The sequence below is a fragment of the Netta rufina genome, assembly GCF_964035555.1.
Source record: "Netta rufina genome assembly, chromosome: 6".
In the NCBI taxonomy this organism is placed as follows: Eukaryota; Metazoa; Chordata; class Aves; order Anseriformes; family Anatidae; genus Netta; species Netta rufina.
Window position 1 is genome coordinate 30,821,324 of NC_140129.1, and position 19,117 is coordinate 30,840,440.

General features: G+C 34.1%; 1 protein-coding gene across 1 annotated transcript in view; it reads right to left on the reverse strand.

Moving 5' to 3' along the window:
• Window positions 1-993: 993 nt before the first annotated feature.
• SLC35F5 (solute carrier family 35 member F5) overlaps window positions 994-19,117 on the reverse strand; it is a 35,356-nt gene continuing 17,232 nt past the window's right edge. The window contains exons 10-17 of the mRNA XM_084289380.1: window positions 18,322-18,409; window positions 17,980-18,044; window positions 17,540-17,644; window positions 16,967-17,126; window positions 14,171-14,261; window positions 9,990-10,144; window positions 9,453-9,541; window positions 994-8,722 (exon numbers count right to left, since the gene is read on the reverse strand). Coding sequence (XP_084145506.1) covers window positions 9,460-9,541; window positions 9,990-10,144; window positions 14,171-14,261; window positions 16,967-17,126; window positions 17,540-17,644; window positions 17,980-18,044; window positions 18,322-18,409 — 746 coding nt within the window. The 3' untranslated portion in view covers window positions 994-8,722; window positions 9,453-9,459. The remainder of the gene's footprint in view (window positions 8,723-9,452; window positions 9,542-9,989; window positions 10,145-14,170; window positions 14,262-16,966; window positions 17,127-17,539; window positions 17,645-17,979; window positions 18,045-18,321; window positions 18,410-19,117) is intronic.

Below are 19,117 nucleotides of genomic sequence, written 5' to 3' on the forward strand. Positions count from 1 at the left end.
CAAGACAGTGCAGTCACTGTAATTGCAGCTTCCATAAAATAATTGTTTTGATTACATCATGCTTGCTTATTATAAGTAATTAGATTTTAGAAATCTGTACGCAGCAGTGACACTCTTTTCCTTCTCCACATTGTGAGTTGTATTTGGCGCGTGTTTGTACCTACATTTACCATTTTTCTAAGAAACACTGATATAAAACTTGGAGTCATTTATTTGCTATCTGCATTGTCAGTAGGGTCATATTAAGTATCTGCAGATTTTGATATGGCACAGCAAGTATCCTCTTGTTTTTACGTCAAATTCTGCTTCCTGCTACACCTGTGCAGCAACACTGCTTATATCAGTGCACAGAATTCAGCTAAATTTCAGAAAACTCAAAAGCTTATGGTAGCAAAATATTTTCTCTCAATTTTCTAGTAAGTATTTAGGTGTCTATGATCCCCAAGAGATTTGTAATAATTAAAGACACTAAAAGTTCAACTGCATGACAGAAGGCCGGTGTCCAGTCCTGGTTAACTCTAACCGGTTAAGGATCAAGGATGACAAACAGCTACGTTAAGTGCATTTTACTGTTTATGGCATTTCTGACACTGAAGTTCAGGAACGCGATGGATAGCTACTACAGTAGCTCCCCCTGCTGATGAAACACAGTCTTCCAGAGTATTTTATACTTCATATATGAGCACGCTAAACTACCTACAGTCATGAAAATGGATTAAAAATGGATACTTCACTGCTTAATTACCAGGCCAGTCTGAGACCAAGTTGTAACCTTTTGGCATCCTAGCTGACTTCGGGTAAGGTGAGACATCCTGAGACTCACCTCTAGCAGTGGAAGAGGGGAATTAAGGGGGCTAATTCAAGACCTTTTCACCACTATGCTGCTCTCTCCAGACAGCAACCCTTAGCAACCATTCAGAGTTTAAATGATGTTATAAAGTACATTAAGCATTAACCCCAACCAAATACTAACTCCTGTTAAGAAAATATGATTTATAATCTTTATTGTTTACTTACATATAATAAATATAATACAGAACAAAAACATCACACCCAGCGATTGTATTACACAGGCTGTTTATCAGAATACATTACATTTTCTTTTCACTAGCCCTTTCATAGGGTTTTGGTATTGGATATTCAGAATTTCAATTTATAAATCTATCAACACAAGAATGATTTTCCCATTTTCACCTTTATACATGTTTCAAATAATCACATATATACTGATTTTGTTAAAAATATATAAGCAGTATTTGGTATTTGCAGTATAGGCCTATAATTTCCATTCATTAGATCTCTATTCATATTGAGAATTTCAAAATAATTAATAGCTTAAATCTGATTTTAATAAAAAATACTTATTCTATAGTTCTCATTTAAATGAATCCCCTCAGAAAATGAAGTGAATCCCCTCAGAAAATGAAGTGATTGGACAAAGACACTCCAGGTAAAAGTCAACATTCACTTTTAAAAAACAAAGGGCAAAAGTTCTGGTCCTTGCTTCAGCTGTACAAATCGGGAATAGTGGAGACACCTGTTTAGAACAGAGGGAAGCAAAGAGCAAGAAGCCAGAGTTTCTTAAGAGATGTGCATCTTCATTTCAGAGTTACTACTGCTATCCTGCTGTTTTCTTGGCATAAATCACTGCATCAAGCCATGATTATATGTTTTTCTCTGCATGAATATACTTATCATTAAATGGAAATTAGATGAAAATGCTGTGTTTTTTGTCAGAAATAGACAAGGTTTAACACACTCTGAAATCAGGTATTTAAGTGCAAATGCAATACTCATCAGCAATTCATGTTCTGATCTCACTACGGAAAATGGTTAAACTGTTATGCATAAAGGTATTTCACAAAGGAAGCATACCTGCAAGTATCTGTGCTCTCAGAACATCTGAATTATCAGTGAACAGCACAAACTTCATGCAAACAGAAGCTTTTGTCAGTTTAAAGTTTTAGCTAAAGCAGTCTCTGCTTTAAAAACATTCAGAACTATCTTCAAATTACAGAGAGCTGAAATTTAGTACAGAATTTAATGCCAAAAAGACCAAAGCTACTAACTATTGGGTTTGTGCATCTTTTAATGCAGAAGTTTTAGATGTTTAAGAAATCAATCAGTATAAACATCTAAACAAAAAGTTTCAGGTACAGTTTTGTTTTACTGATATTCATTCCTAAAAAATCTGAGTAAGTTTTTAAATCATTACAAGGATTCGATCGATTGTACAATGCTGAAGTCCATAGTGCACATCTCTTACACTAATTCCATTGAGATAACATCAACTTAAGCAAGGGGATAAGCATTCACAAGAGCTTTGTGTGAACAGTTTCAAGATTTTTGATTAATAGGCAGATCATTCATTTGTAACTGGATCGTATGTGAGACTTTTAACAACTCTCTCACACACAAAAACCCCTAAGAATCCCAAAATGCAACCAAGAAAATCCTTATCATTTACCCTATCTCCCTAAATATATTTTTCCATGATTCTTACAGTCACAGGGCTTAAACATTCAGCTTCAATACAAAATTATGAGACTTAAAATATGTACATTCTATAGTAAATCAAGACTGGAGAGATCAATTTAATGCACAATTATTGCCTAAACACATCCTGTACATAGTTGTGCTATGTAAGCAATTATCTCGATGGTTTTACAGCTGATCCCATATGCTGCCCAGTAAGTTGTATTTATTTTCAATAAAAATTATTGTATTTACTCTTTTTCTCTTTTCCTTCTCCCACAGGAAAGGGATACTGGAAAGCCCCTGTTGTTTTTCTAGCTAAAGGCTAAAAGGAGGAGATTCTAAAATATTTTAGAAATCACTCATTGTGATGGGGGATCTAGTTTAATCGACTTGCAAAAGGTCAGATTTATATAGAAGAGAAGCATCACCTATAACAGACAAGGAAAAGCAGACTTGTGGGCTGACAATATTAGTAATACACTGAAGGATATTTAATGAAAACATGGTAATGTGCATATCATAAATTTAGCTCTTTGCTATATGGCTACTTTCTCCTCAGCTTGATTTTTTTTTTTTTTAATTTAAATAAACCATGGAAAAACTTCAGAACCATATGTCATACAAATATCCCCACAGTATTATTTTCTGAGGCCATTCCAATGAACCTTTTGTGGAACACGTGAACAAATTGTGCACCTTTCCTGATAAAAAATCAAAAGTTCATTAAAAAAAAAAAAAGAAAATCAGATGCAACTTTATTAAGTATCAACTGTAGCTCAACTGAACAGCTGCTTTCTACCGAATCCTCAGAGAAAAGCCTTTTATGCTTCTAAAAGTAGGAAGTGACAACTAGGTTAAAGTCTGGATGAACTCCTCATCATGGCATGCATTCCCAAAAAAGTCCGGTTACCTACAAACACCAGATGTAATGATGCAGTACATCAACGAGGAGGGAGCGAGAAGACAGAAAGCTGACCGGTTACATTTCTGTTAGAATTACATGTTTTATATTAGCTTTATAGCAGTAGAGAGAATCTGGGTAATCAAAATATAATTACAGGAGTTTCAACGAGCTGGGAAATGTCCTGTTATATTCTTTGCAAAGTAAATGGAAATGTCAAATCAGAAATCATCAAGGGGAAGCTGATCCTCAGGGCTATGATCACTGTGCTCACATTCTCACTATTGACAAAAAAAAAAAAAAATATTCTCCTGGAAGTATACCACTAAGTGAAGTGGTTAACATCTCTTATACTGATGATTTTACAGAAAAATCATGTAGCAAGAAAAATTCACCTTCTAAATAATTAAGCTGCATGCCAGCCATAGAGAAATACAGTCTGTGATCAGTTACAGTATGTTTACCATTTTTCCCAGCACAAAATCCCTCAATTTTATATTACTGAAGTCCTAGAGCAAACTACTTCAGATGTATGCTGCAGACAGAAATACTGCAAAGGCATAAAAGGTCAACCTGACTGCAGAGTATTTCAATAAAGTTTTAGTTTATTAATGCTGCCTATGATACTGGTGGGCTTTGGATAAAATCCCAGCCTAGCCAAAGTAACTTTACTGGAAAAGCAAACAAAAAATATCCCCAAAGTGAACACACTTTGTAAAAATTTAATGATAAAAATAAATATATTTATGTTAGAAGACTCTACCCCATAGTCAGACCTTGTATTGCTACAGCATTGTCTAACCCTGAAAGTTAATGTCACTCTCGTGCCTCAGGTGCAGCTCTGAAAACAAAAGTGCAACTATTAATTTACATGGTGCAATAAAATAGGAAAAAAAAAAAAAAAAGAAAAAAAAAAAAACAAATTGCAAAATCAATTTAGAATGGATGTGTGTCCAAAAGCTAACAAAGTATTGTGCAGTGCACATTTTACAGCCACCTTTAGATGCTATTATCATTGTGATTCACCTAACAAACGAGGAAATTCAACATGAAAATCATGTGATGTGAAATGTCTGCGTGAAACCTGAAAATTTGGAACAATTTTAAAAGCAGGAATTAGTTATCAGCTCATTCAATGCATGGTATCATCCACATTTCCCTGAGAAATCATGCCATGCAATAACCACATAAAACAGAATACACCATTAATCAATCCTAGATTCAAAAGAAAAAAAAATCATGCATAGCAACTGTCAGTGAGCCATCAACACTTCCATGCTATTGCAGATAGCTATTACATTGCAGATACTACCTGTGACAATCCTAACAGAAACTGTAACTAACGCAAAACCTAGACCAAATACAGAAAACTGATTAAAAATCACTACCCTATAGTTAGCCATATAACTCAACATGGTTTTTAAACACTAGCTCGTTTCTCGAATTTTGAGCATGCCACTTCCTGTATCTTCATTTACAAACACACAATCTGCCTTAACGAGGCCTATCTTCATGTGAAATTTGGAAGCATGGCCATAAATTTTAGACACCAAGTTTAACTACTTTTCCCCTCCTCTGATAGCCTTAGCTTAAGCTCAAGTTAGTTTCCTTAAAATAGAAGGATTTTTTTTAGCAGGGAATAGGAATGACTTTCACCCCAATGAAAGATGGAACTTAGAATTAACAAAAGAAAAAATCACCACCTTATTTAAGGCAATCATATTAGTAAATAGGAGTACCTAGGCACAATGGGGAGAGTGAAAGAGAGTATTCCAACAGCACACACCAAGAAAAGCAACTCACAGGCTCTTTGATGTTACATGGCAGTGCGCAATGCATAGAGCAGCATTCCGGGTCACCTCTCATATGCAGCACCATGGTTTCTCAGATCAACGCCCTACTGTGGTGAAATACTTCAGCCTTTGCTCCCCCCCAGTAAGATAACCAGGCTGTGCCTTAGCCTTGCAGCTTCTCAGCTGAATCAGCCACGTCCCCCACAGCAATTTCTATGGGCAAAAAGGCAATGCCTAAGCCAGATGCAGCGCATGCTCGACAACAGAAATACAGGGCCTCTGGTGAATTCAGTGACATTCTTGTGCCCCATACTTTCTAATTAACTGCTGAGTAGTGGTGTCACACGTATTTCATACCTTTGCTGAATCAGTATTACATCTACAGCAGCCCCTCTCAGTGAGCACATTTTTGGCATGACTGAAACCTAAGAGAAAGTAGCTCAAAAAAAAAAAAAAGATCTCTACATGATGTTTTTCTCCTTTGTACTGGGTTACAGTACACAGTATGCTGAACTATGCAAGACTCACAAGAACCCTAAAAGCTAAGACATGCTACATGGTATTTGGCAAGTTATCGCCATTTCCTCCTCCAGATATAAAAACTGAACAACTCAAAAGCTCAAATCACACACGGAAGAAATTCTTGGTTATCTCATAGGACTGTAGGAATTACTTAAACTGTTTGACAGAACAATACACGCAGTACCCATTTTCCATTTTGTAGGCATGGGAAATCATCATTCTTTAAGCATCTGAAGTATGTACTTCCTGTGAGAAATAAGTCAGAATAAAGACATTCCCAAATGAAACAGTAGGAACAATGACAATTTATGCTAGCACACAGTGTTAAAGCATTTACGGGAGCGCCTTCACATTCCAGTTGTGTCATGAGGAAAAAAAACAGCATGTCACCATTACATCAGAGGTACCTGAGAATCAAAGCTAAATCTCTTGTGCATTTACCAAGCACCCATTAGAGAACTATGCAATTTACATTTCAAATAAGACGATATATTTATAAAATATTATTGTACTAAAAATCACAAGATTTTATAGAAAAATCTCATCACATTCTATTAAATGCAGGAACGATGTTACATGTCATAACTTCAGTAAATAAAACTGCAGTATATTTCTTGTAACCACAGGGGCACCACTGTTTAAAAATCCATGGCAGTTCAGGAAGGATAGTTTGCCTTTTTTTATTATTATTATTCTGTAAAGAACTGTAATTTAATGCAAAAAGACTGCTCAAGCTACTTAGTGACATAAGATTAAAATATTAAGTATCTTTAAAAAGAAGATTAATACATCTCTTGTTAAAAACAGAAGTAGTGGGAAGGCCCTAACATTGAGTCTGCTGAACAGAAAGATGACCGGGTCAGAGACAGAACACCACTCTCCTAGTACTTAGTTTCTAAACCTCTCTAACATAACAATGCCACTTAACAGACGTCATATACAGACGAGACAATGATGATCTTTTACTTCTAAGTCATGAACAAATATGATAGCAATTGCCCACCATGTGTTATCACTCCAATCCTATCAGTGACCAATTTCGGACGACATTATTAAAATACTCAGCTAAAAATACTGTAATTGCCCATTTAAAAGTAAACTCAGTTTTCCTAAGGTTAGTTTGCTGAAGCTGTAACTGATTAGATGTTGTAAAGGAACAGATTTAAATTTGTAGTTAATGGATGGTATTGAGTATATGGCATGATCTCATTGAAACGTTAAAATTAGGAGAAAACGGACATAATTTTTTTTATTGCCAGTAAGTCTTAACAACATTTATTGGAAAAGCTGAAACTAACATCCTCTAATTTGTGCTAATTTAGAAGAAAAACTACTGTAAACTCCTCTTACCAAAGAAATCTCTGAAAGTTCTAAGTCAAATATAAAATTAGTTTTACACACTGTATTTTCAACCCCTCTACTACTGGGCTTTGGAATTGAAACGGAAAGTTTCTGAAAATGCCACAGAAAAATTAATAATCTTATTAATTTATTTAAAAAAAAAATCCTATCTCAGGTATCCAAAGACTTACTACATCATCTTAAAGAGATGCCTCAGATAATTGCAACTTTTAATGACATCCAATATTAAGAACTGGAAGGGAAAATTTTATAAAGGTGCAATAGTCAACAAGAACAGTCCCCAGATTCACCTATTTCTCCTGGGTATCTTTTTCTCTTCTCTACATAAAGAATTCTACATTCTAGCTGCTGGTTAAATCAAGCCTTGTAACTGTATCACTAAACATGTCACTTTCTTGCATTCCCTCTAGTCTAGTATTTGTGTCACCAAATCACCAAAACTGGTCTTGGAAGGCATACGGGAATACCCTATGTTATTAACAGACTTCTTATGTGGAAAACTATTCGCTAAAAATCTGTCCTTTATTCATTATAATAAAACAAAATCATACAAAAGACAAAATTATTATTATTTTTTAAAATATAAGTGTCTTATAACCAGAAGTTGGGAAAGTTACTGATTTATGTCAAATATCCCTGAACTTAATTATTCCTAACTTCTCACAATTAAATAGGAAAAATGCCGCAGTAGAAGGAAGATACAGGTTATAAGGAAAACGATCAATTTTAGAATAAATTTATTAATGCAATTGGGAAAAAAAAAATCAATATAATTATCTTTATCTTTCATAGTGCAACCCACTGACTGAAAACTTTAACAATTAATTTGATCTGTTTCTTAGCTGGCAGCTGTACTAATGAAAATTTTCAAATTCAGTTTTCTGTATGAGATCATTCGGAATGATGGGTTACAGAATCAGTCTGTTTAAAACAGACACTGATTTTGAGAATGTACACCCAAATCTACTGTCATTAGAAATATTGCATCATTCACTAAAATTGTAAACATTCCAGAACATTAGGTAATACAAGATTTTTAAACATCGGCACCCGTTGCCATTACAAGGCTTCTCAAAATGGGATAAAACAATATATATGTAGTGTTCCAGGACCGTACAAAGATCCTGCCTCAATAATTACAAGAATTCACTTAATAAATTACTTTACTATTTTCTTCTATTAATATGCAAATAGTCTATACAACATAAAAAAGTTAATTTGTACCTACTACAGGTAACATATCTATTTAGCTTTTCATCAAAAAGCCTGTAAGACGTGATAACCTGCAAACTTATTTACATAACGCATTTGAAAGTATTTTTTAAAAACAATATTGTCCAGCATTTAACAAAATTGTGAGTTAAAAAGAGAAAGAAATCACTTAACAGCATTCATTTTCTTGATTTTGTCAAGTAACTTCACCAGCTCAGTGTTGTAAGGCAGGTTTGGTTGCTCAGATGGACTAAGACTCCCTACAGTGATACGCATGTAGTAAATTTGTTCATTTATAAAACCAGATGAAAGCAGGAGAGAGGAAAACATTAATGTTTCACAAGAACCAAAACTTCTTATTTTTACTAAAAATTCAGAATAGGCACTGAAACATGATTCCTTAGGGACTTTTCCAGAAGATTGTCTCTTCGCTAGGCATCACTCCATTTTTAAACTAAGAAGGAAAAGAAAAAAAAAAAAAGTTACCAGTGCTACATAATTAAAAATTACAAAAGGGAATCACTGTGTGTGTTTGTTTCCATCTTATTAATAAACAAAAGGAAGTGCTAGTGCATCAAAGCTTAAGACATCGTAAATTACTCTTATGGTAATTTTTAATTTCATTATTAGGTTTAAGCAACATCAGAAAATAAAAATACACTCCTGATCATGTAAATTATGCATACATTCTTTGAAAACTACAGCCCCTAGGCACGGGGCTAAGACAGTCAAAAACTAAGTCCATCTCCATGCATCCATCTTTATGAATATCACTTTTTTTTTTTTTTTTTTTAAACGTTTGAGAAATTAAGTTTCTGTAAGACTTTTCAAAGGTACAGGTGCTTTCTTTTTACATTACCTAAATCCTCCTACCTCTTCCTGCTCCTGTCCCCACTGTCTGTCTTACGTTGTCCCCCCACAAAGCCACACTGAGAAAATGTAAACATTAAAGTAAAAATCTACTTTACGTTTCAAAACCATTGGCCAAGAACTACATTAAAGTAAGAATAATGTTTGGTATAGAATAATACGAATTTTGAAGATATTCTTTAAAACTCTATCCATTAATTCAAAACAAGATTAACTGTATGCTCTGTAAAAATGTGTACTGATGTAACGAATGCCACCATGAAATAGAATCCTCACCTTTCACCGTACTGTTTCAAATTTGTTTATTAGCATACCTTTTGTCTATGAACAGCAACTATCCCCATCTTGTGAAACACTATGCATAGGAATGAGACTTTCACACTGCTCACTTTCTTCTGGCATTCTTGAAAGAAACATATTTATTTATTTAAATTACAGAGTAATATGTTGGCATCAAAGCAACTCATTTCATAAGTACTAAATGTGCTATAGAGGTTTGAACTGCACCATTAAAAATATACAAAACCCCTTCACTTCATGAAGTTAGCACTTCTTCACTGCATGCTTTGGATACAGTAACTATTATAAAAGCATTAAGAAAAAATAATCAAGTGTGATAGCCACTAGGAAACCTATTTAAAAAGAAATAAACAGACTTCAAATCTTTCCCTTTTCTGAACATTATATAGGTTAATAAATGGATTGGCAACTACTACAACTAAAAAGTCAGCCATGGAGGTCATCTTAATACAAAATTAGATGAAAACAAATATAGCATGTATACTGTGGCTTACAAAAAATTACAGAATATCAGAAAGGAGACATAGGATCATATTTTGTGACTGTCCTACCTCTGAATTCGATGTTTTCTACAAATAAAGGCAAAAACTCTTCTGATTCCCACCATCACTGGATCCCAGTTGTTATAGTGACATAAAAGAGTTGCAATGAAAAACGAAAAAAATACAGGGATTGCCCCTGCAAAAAATAACCAGGAAAACTGCACCTGGAATTAAAACACAGACATCATTCATTCAGAAAGGGTTTTTGTTTGTTTGTTTGTTTGTTTTTTCCCTTTAGAGTATACTGTATATTAGAAGTAGTTATTTTAAAACTATTTACAATTTTAAGATGCACAATTCTTTTGAATGGGGAGAAATATTACAAATATTTCTGCAAGTGATTTGGTACAATTTCTACAGTCACTGCTACTTCTAATAAGTCAATAACACTTTTTCTGTTCTGTACATGCAAACATTTTGTTTGTGCTGTGGTGCAGATGAAATCTGCTATTTAAAGATGCTCTCATTTTTAGGCTGCAGTCATCTGTTGGTTATAAATGAGGAAGTCCCCTAGTCACTTCCAAAGTGTTGGACAAAAAAAAAAAAAAAAGTCACCTGAAAGATTTGTACATCTGATTATCCACTGTGAACATCCTGTCACTAAGCAGATGAAATCTACGTGCAGAGATAAGACTACCCCACTGGAAACTTACGGTATTTTTTTTTTATTTTATTTTTTTAACAATAATAATAATAAAAAAGCATGGCATAATACTTGCTCAATTTAAATTAAATTCTACTTGTTCCTATACTACTAGTACTCAGAATTGATCATCTGAAACAGTTTTAAACTTAAAATTGTAGAAAGTTACATAAATCAAGGGTGCAAGAATTATAATCTTGTTTGAAATGTCTTTAAGGATTACAGAGCAATGAAACATAAGCACAGCTCCCCCTTGTGGAAAAAAAAAAGTCCAAAATAGAAGATTTCAGAGGGGAAAAAAAAAGGTACAGTTTTGATACCAAGTACTGATGCTCACTCTCAAAATCTAACAAATTGGAACTGTTAGATGAAGAAAGAGGCATCACCAGATGGACAAATGCCTAAACATAGTCAGGTTTTGTATTTACCCCAAGGAAGACAAAGCAGCCTTTTTACACAAGGCCAGTAAAATTAAGAGAAATGGAAGGTAGCAAATAGGTTTTCAGAACCTCCAGAAAGAACCAGGTGTAGGCAAATGAAAACACTGATGGAGGGAATGAAAAAGGCATGAAGATTCGGATTATGAAAGATGTTGCCAGCACATAGGCTGAGACAATACAGGAAGGTGAAGATTTAAGATAAGGAATATGAAAAGAGCAAGTGAAAACGAGGTGTACCGGAAGTTAGATTAATGGTTAACTACTTTTTTTTTTTTTTAAATAAATACCAAATACATATCACATGGAGTAACTCTAACAGTGAAAACAGTGATAACTATAAAAGCGAGTTAAAAAATTAAGTTGCCCTTGTGCTACCAATATCAACTGAATATCAAACAGAGCTTTAAAGATGATTCTGCTACTTCAGCTAACTCAATATTGCATGTGTACACGGAGAAGAAATTTGTTTTAAAGATCCGGACTCTGTGTTTACTCAGATTAAATAACTTAGAGAAGAAATTATTTACAAAGAGTTAGGAAAAACACATTCCAGTTTTCACTGTACTCCAGAATAAAGTTTAGATGAATCAGTTCAGAAGACAGCCTAAGATTTTCATATATCAATATCTAACTATACATATGATCTAAAAATTTATTTGCACACATAAAAATAGATTAAAAATAAATATAAATGAATGCTTTAAAAAAAAAAATTGCCATTAAAACTAGTTTACATATAAACCTAATTCCACCTCACTGAAGTGATTTTTGGTAAGAAATTTACTTTTTCCTCATTTTTTCCTTAATATCTACCATGAAGTATTTACATTCTTGCTACAGTTTATGTCCCAATCGTATGTTGCAGACACTTGAACAGCGAAATGAATGTGGTTATCTTACCAGTGACTGCTTTACTATAGGTGGAATCGCTGCAAGGTTTTGCTGCATTTCCATGTTGAAAGACTCGGGTAATACTAATATGAAATATACTTTATTTCATGTTTGTTACAAGACTATTTATTCTGGGCCTGTCTCCCGTTTTATTTTCCAATTTGACTTTCATTATTTTTATCCTTTTATTTTTCTGCTTTATTTCCCCCAAATCCCCTCTGACATTAAGCAAGGGTGAAATACAAATTCTGTGGTGTTCCTCCCCCCCCCAGTTTTACATGTCTGCCAGAAAATTTCAGAAGTTAAAAAGTTTTCATTAGAATTGACACTTTGCTTGTAGAAACATTTCTCAGTATAGCTTCTTTTTGGCAGGAACCATTCTAAGTGCAAGACTTACCACCTTATTTCTTGTAAATCTTGTACAAACAAAAACAAACCTCAAAAGAAACAGACAAAAACTCAAATGTAGTGACTGAATACAAGTCACAGATTGTACCACCACAGATAATGCATGAACCACATCTGCTTCAGGGATGACACTACTCAGAAAATGCTCAATTTATTACGTTCCAGGCACAGTCAGATTTTTTTCCTTCACATATTTCCACATTTCTAGGTATACATAGCTTACAAACTCAACATAGCTGTATTTGCTAAAGAACTCAAGAGAGCATCAAAGCAGTGTAAGCAAGCAGTAGTTGGCAGAGTGTGACCACCAGTCTACTCTGAACTTGCAGTGGCAGTATTCTATAGTTAGCTCTAAGTTTGGACAGTTTTGCTGTTTTAATTTCTATCATCTTCAGCTAAGCTATTCCATGACTAAACTGCTTTCTAATTCACACAAAATTTAGCATCCCAGTTCTCTAACTCCATGTGCTTCAATTATAAATTGTAGCCAGGCCAAAGTGCTCAAAGGCTGACTAATTTACCCTTTTCATCCCAGAAAACAAACAGCCAGGCACCAACTCCTGCAGCCTCTCCATACCACTCAACTGTACGTGATCTAACATCAGTGTACTACAGGTTACCAATGGTCAAAATGCAAACAAACATGTGATGGCAAATGCTTAGTTTAGCCACGTTACAGATACACCAGTGTCTATAATGAGTGACATCAAAAGCTATAGGTAGGGGATGCCCTGTCCCCCAGAAAAGGCATTATCACTGTAAGAAAGATTAAACTTACACAGATGTGTGAGAAAATCGGGCCAAAAGTCACTCAAATAAAAAGTTAAACAGGTGGTTTAACTTTCAAATTAAAATTTAACTTCTCAAATATAAATTTTAACACTAGGGATAACTTAAATCCAAAATAAAGAGCAGGAAAAAAAGTGATCTTGCCTTCAGAAAACAGAAACAGTTGCATGACCTCAACTTAAACAAAAAAGACTGTAATTGTATGCTTGCAGAATATGCGAAATAATCATTTTTCGCATAAAATTAAGAATTTGATATTCCTTGCCACTGATTAAATATTGAATTCAAATAAATATTCAAAGTCAGCGTTGAAATTCATGCATAAATAAAATCTGGAAGTCCTACACGATCAGCATGAGAAGTATCTATACAGCTTGACGAGTAATATAAACCAACTTCAGATACTTTCTGTTCTAAACTGATTACCTGTTTCTTTTTTCTTTCCTTATATGCAGGGTCTTTCCCACAGTTATTAGCTCAGTAACAATGACACTAGACTAACTTAAAGCAGGACAGTTAAATGGAAGCTATAATCCACATTAACCTAATAATGTGTAATTAAGCCTTGTAGCTTCTACATGCCTGTGTCATAAACCCATACAATTTTCATTTCATTACTAATTGGGCATTTTCAAGATAGGCAGTCTGCAGCAATTCTGTAATCGTAAAGGTCTTAACATGGGCTGCACTTGCAGTTGTTCTTTAATTCTGGAAAGTGCCTGTTAAGGTAAAGCATTTGACAGGCATTATTGATGACTTGGGGTACTTTCCATCCAAGCAGCATCTCAATCAGATCTAAACTAAAGTACGCAAGTAATCTCCTGCAAGTGCAAAATCACTGTAACCGTCAATAGAAAGAGGATTAATTACAATGCAATTCAACAATTAAAATAAGTGAATACCATTCATTGCATATATTGTGAAAAATAACACTGCCATTGATTTGAGGTGGGAAAGGAAAAATAAGGAACTATCAGCTCCAGTCTGTTAACAATGCTCAAACCTTAGTAGTACATTACCTTTTGCATGCACATGTCAGCTATTATGGACAGAGGTATTGTAAGGCTTAGCGCAAGTGTGCCTATCAGTGATGAGGTAAGAAAGCAGCCCCTACAAAATAATAATTAAAAAAAAGAAGTCTTATATGAAAGTTTAAAGACAACTAAAGTAATACATCAAACTGCAGGAGGTATATGATTAAGCTCAACTTTCAGTCATCTTCTTTAATAAAATGTAATATCCACAGTCACTGATTTGTAAAACAGCTCCTGAGATCTTCTGCACTTTGATATAAACCAAAGGCTCTATAAATAAAATTTGACTAGTCTGAGACATTTTGATAAAGTGAACATCATAAAATCCAAAATAAAAACTGCAACTACCATATTATGATTGACCAACTCAAAAATTCCCAAGCATCAAGTGAGTCTCATTAGCAATGAAATGGTCTATTCTACCATATGAAGAAAATATCAACTAAATGGTATTTACCCAGTTCAAATCAATAATGTTTACTAGTGAGTTGTTAACTCTTATTTCAAAGATACTTGGATTTTTTTTATTTGTTTTTTTTTTAAATAAAGACATTTTTTCCTCATCTTTGAGAATTGCTGAAAACAGCACTAGCTGTGCTTTTTTTTTGTGGAACTGCTATCTGTTATGCCAATAACGAATTTTAAAGACAAATCTTTAGTTGTAATATTTATTTTATTTTAAACTCACACAATCTTTACTCCAGCTTCTGTAAAATTAAACAGATGCATCATCACTGAAACTATAATCATTAAATGTGATTCACTAAAGAAAATACTATTTTCACCTCACAGAAGTGGTTGAATTTATTAACAGCATTTAAACACAAAGAACTGAACAAATATTTGGAAAAGATTTTCCAGAACATTATTTCGTGCACGTTCTTCCAACTAGAAGACTACTCCTATACCCAGCCCTTAGGTCCTTCCATAAGGCTGACTTTCAAACAAACAAAAATGACCAGTTTTAACATTTGTGATCACTTTGGTTTGTTCCGTGTCTTTAAAAGAAAGAAAAATGTATGCAGATGAGAAAGAAACAGAACTGAAACAAAGTTTTTGCATGCTCTGAATTTTTGCAAATTTCCTTCCCCCCCCCCCCCAATATTCTAAATCCCCTTTCTGCATCATTACAGAGTACTTCTTTAACGCAGCACTGACTGCTGTTACTGAATTAGAACGAACCTTACCACTAGATCATCATAAATGCACGAACAGCATAGAATCCAATCCAAATTTATCAGCGGGTTAAAAAAAGAAAAAGAACGAAAGGGTCACATCTATCACATTATTTACTTGGCAGGACTCTACTCTTGGGGAGAGTGAAGTGCATTAAATGGCATTTACATCCAAAGAAAGATTAAAGGACCGTGCTAGCTCCACACTATACATGTAAAGAATGAAGTCAGCATGAACTGAGATTAGTTGTAGTCCAAAATTCTAGACAAAGGTAACTGAAAATAAAAATAGCTCTTTAATTGACTGGATTATCATTCTGAGAAGTTACACAACTAGCAGGTGTACTAAAGAATTGTCTGTGCCCACCCACGTACTTCTATGCTGGTTCTTAATTTTGGGACAACAGCCAAGGTGGGTTTTTTTGGTTTGTTTTTGTTGGTGTTTCATTTGGCCTATGTCAAAATAGCAGTTAATCTTTTTACCAATCAACACTGAACTAGTCTTATAGAACGTTATTAATATAATAAAAGTATTCAGTGAATAAATAAACTAAATTAAATTACAAAAAAGTATATATTTTAAAATAGATTTATGCCTAGGATAGGCTAAAATTTTGCCAATAAACAAAAAAAAAGTCATGATTAAACTTTCTAGATTTTAAACTTCAGCTGAAAATACATACACAGAAAGGGGGGTTCCATTAAGGTTTTTTATTGTAGGCCTGTCCAAGAACTTAGGATCAGAAATATGTCAGTTTAAGACTATCTAACCCACAAGGTTTTCTATCCTCTCTACCACAAATAGAGATTGAAAGCCAGGGGTTCTCAGTCAACAGAAACTGCCACACATACTCAAAACACAGTATTGAAACAGACTTCTAGTTCACTGAGCAACCATATGGCATAGGAAACATCTCTTTTTTTGGAAACTCTTCCTTAATGTTTCCAGAATAAAATATGATTTTCCAACTTATAGAATTACCTGTTACACTCCTATTTTAACCTAATGCTAGCCCAGAAGAAACTTTGGCTGCCTGAATTCTTCCAGGCTGAAAACTCCACCTGATCAACCACTGCTCTTAGAACACTCTCTCCTTTTGACAGTTTTACACAAATTTTCAACTTTGCTACAGCTTTTGAGCTGTTCTCCTACAAACCTCCTGTTTGATTCTCTGTTGCTGACCTATCCAGACTATCATATCATGAAATTAACAAAACTCAGGGTAATATATGAATTGCCATACCTTGGTGATTAATACATTCTAATGAGATATGGTGCAGTATGTCTCTGAAGACAAACTGTAGAATACTTTTTTGCTGCATTCTGTCTCTCATTATTTCTACGTGCCCTTGGAAAATGAAGAACTAACATACCAAAATGTTTGTTCTATAATGAGCTAAGCTTATCTTAATGAATACTTTAAGTCCACATCACCTGTTTTTTAAAGTTTGCTGTTGCTCTCAAAAGGGACACTGTAATGTAACAGATGACAACCTGCAACTCAAACTAGAGAGCAAAAAAGCTACCGATTTGACATCTCAACATTTGATAATGCATATAAGACAATTTATATTGTGAAATATACGTGAAGCAAGTAGTACATACCACAACCAGAGGAACTCTGACAGAACTGTTCCAATAAGGCCATTAATGACAATGCACATCCATATCAGTTTGCTGGGAAACTCAAATGCTTCAAAGCCAGTATAGTGAAGCAGGAAAAAACCTGGCCATAGCAGCAACAGATTGAACAGCCCTACAAAACCTGAATATAAGAACAACATTAAGTAAATCACAATAAATGTTCTTCAGCTTCAAGATAATTAAAATCTCAAACTCTGCTACCCTGACAATACACATACACAGAGGAAAGGACGCTGACAAACAGTTATGTCATATATTTACAGGTTTAGAAATGGGAAAAAAAAATCCACTGAATCAAAAGGGGCTGTTCACATTCCTTCAGGTAGTAGGACAACGATCGTTCCTTGTTGAGACTATAAAAAAGAAACATCTCATACAACTATTCTCTGAAGTACTGATAATTATGGGAACAATAAGCTCTCTCTTTGGCTCTTCTAATCCCCTTAACCACTCACATATAGTTAAGTGAGTGAAAGCAAACAACCGAGTCACACATTGAATTAAAACTTTCAATAGCATTGTTTTTATTCTTACCAAAGAACATTGGTATATCGAGTTTATCTTCTCTATCTACTTTCCTTTTGATCATCACTATGTACACAGCATACAACATTGCTCCTACAAGAGACCAAAGGGAGCCTGTAAAGATGAAAAACACTGATTTAAGTCATGCCAAGTGTTGCTAGGATCAGCTCTTCAAAACACACACCTATTATAAAGCTGTCAAACAGAGATAGAAATTGTTTATTATGGAACCCATTACTATGTGAAAAGTAGGGAAAATGTAGAAAGCTCAATAATGTAAATACTGACTCAATTAAGCTATAAACCAGTTTCAGAAGTTGAAACTACAAAGCCAGGCTTTTATAGTTGTGTTACACAAAGAAATGTAATTTACTGTACAATGTACTGATAATTGACAAAAGATGGTACTCATCACCGCATATTCTAAGGTTAAAAAAGTAAGTGAATACCTATTGTATCTCTTCCAGGAGATTTTTCAGATCCAGAAAGGTTAACGAGTACCACACCACCAATGCTAGCAAAAAAAGAAGAAATACAAAATGCTGCTTAAAACACAAAAATGATAAACAAAAAGAAAATAAACCCACGTATTTCCAACTGAAACTGGATTAATCTTATTTTCCATTTGAGCATGATATTTTGTAAAAAGACTTCTTAATTTGTTTCCTCAATTTGTTCATGAAGCAACGATTTAGAAGCATATCAATATATCATCACAGATATCATAATTGTATTTGTCCTCATACTGCATCAGGGAGTTTTTGATCAAATGTTCCATTCCATTATCTTACCTTAAAATAACAGCTAATAATTTGGAAAGAGTAAATCTATCTCCACTGTTACTGGGAAAGACCGCAGCTAAGATTAAAGTAAAGAGCCCTGCAAGAGAAAATAAGAACAGTTTATACAACCAAGTTTTGCTACTGTTTTGCTCAGAAAGCTGCACTGACATTTTATTCTTTGCATTTTACACACTTGTGTCAACGATGGGATTTTAGCATCCATGCTTTTAAAACAGAACTGTTATAAAACTAAAACATCATGGTCTCAGTCCTCAGATGAACAAATACACACTCAACTCTGAGAATAGCTGAATTTCTAACAAAACTGCAACAAGCCTAAAAAAATCAGTCCAAAATGCATAATTGTGCCTTTAAAACTGATTTCATAAAACAAAAGTTACACCTCAAAACATGAACATAATTTGCTGGTTTTAAAGCTCATAGTTGAGCCTTTCAAAAAAAACAAGTGAAATGTACAATATCTAGGTGGTTTAAGTTCTATACAGTCAAACCCCATTTTTCTTAAACGAATAATTGGCAAGATGACTTTACTCTGAATTGCACCTTTTTTGACAAGAAGTTATACCACCCTTCCTTCAAACCTATTACACTCCCAGCATTGTTATTTAATATACAGACTTTATAGTTACACACACACACCTTGAAATGCAAAAAGCAAGGGAATCATAAAGAAAGCCTAAAACCTTGCAATTACATAGTGACATTTTTAAATGCATGCATTCAATGGTTTCAATCCCCCAAAACCACAGCTAAAACATTACACGAGCATACTGTAACCAAAAAG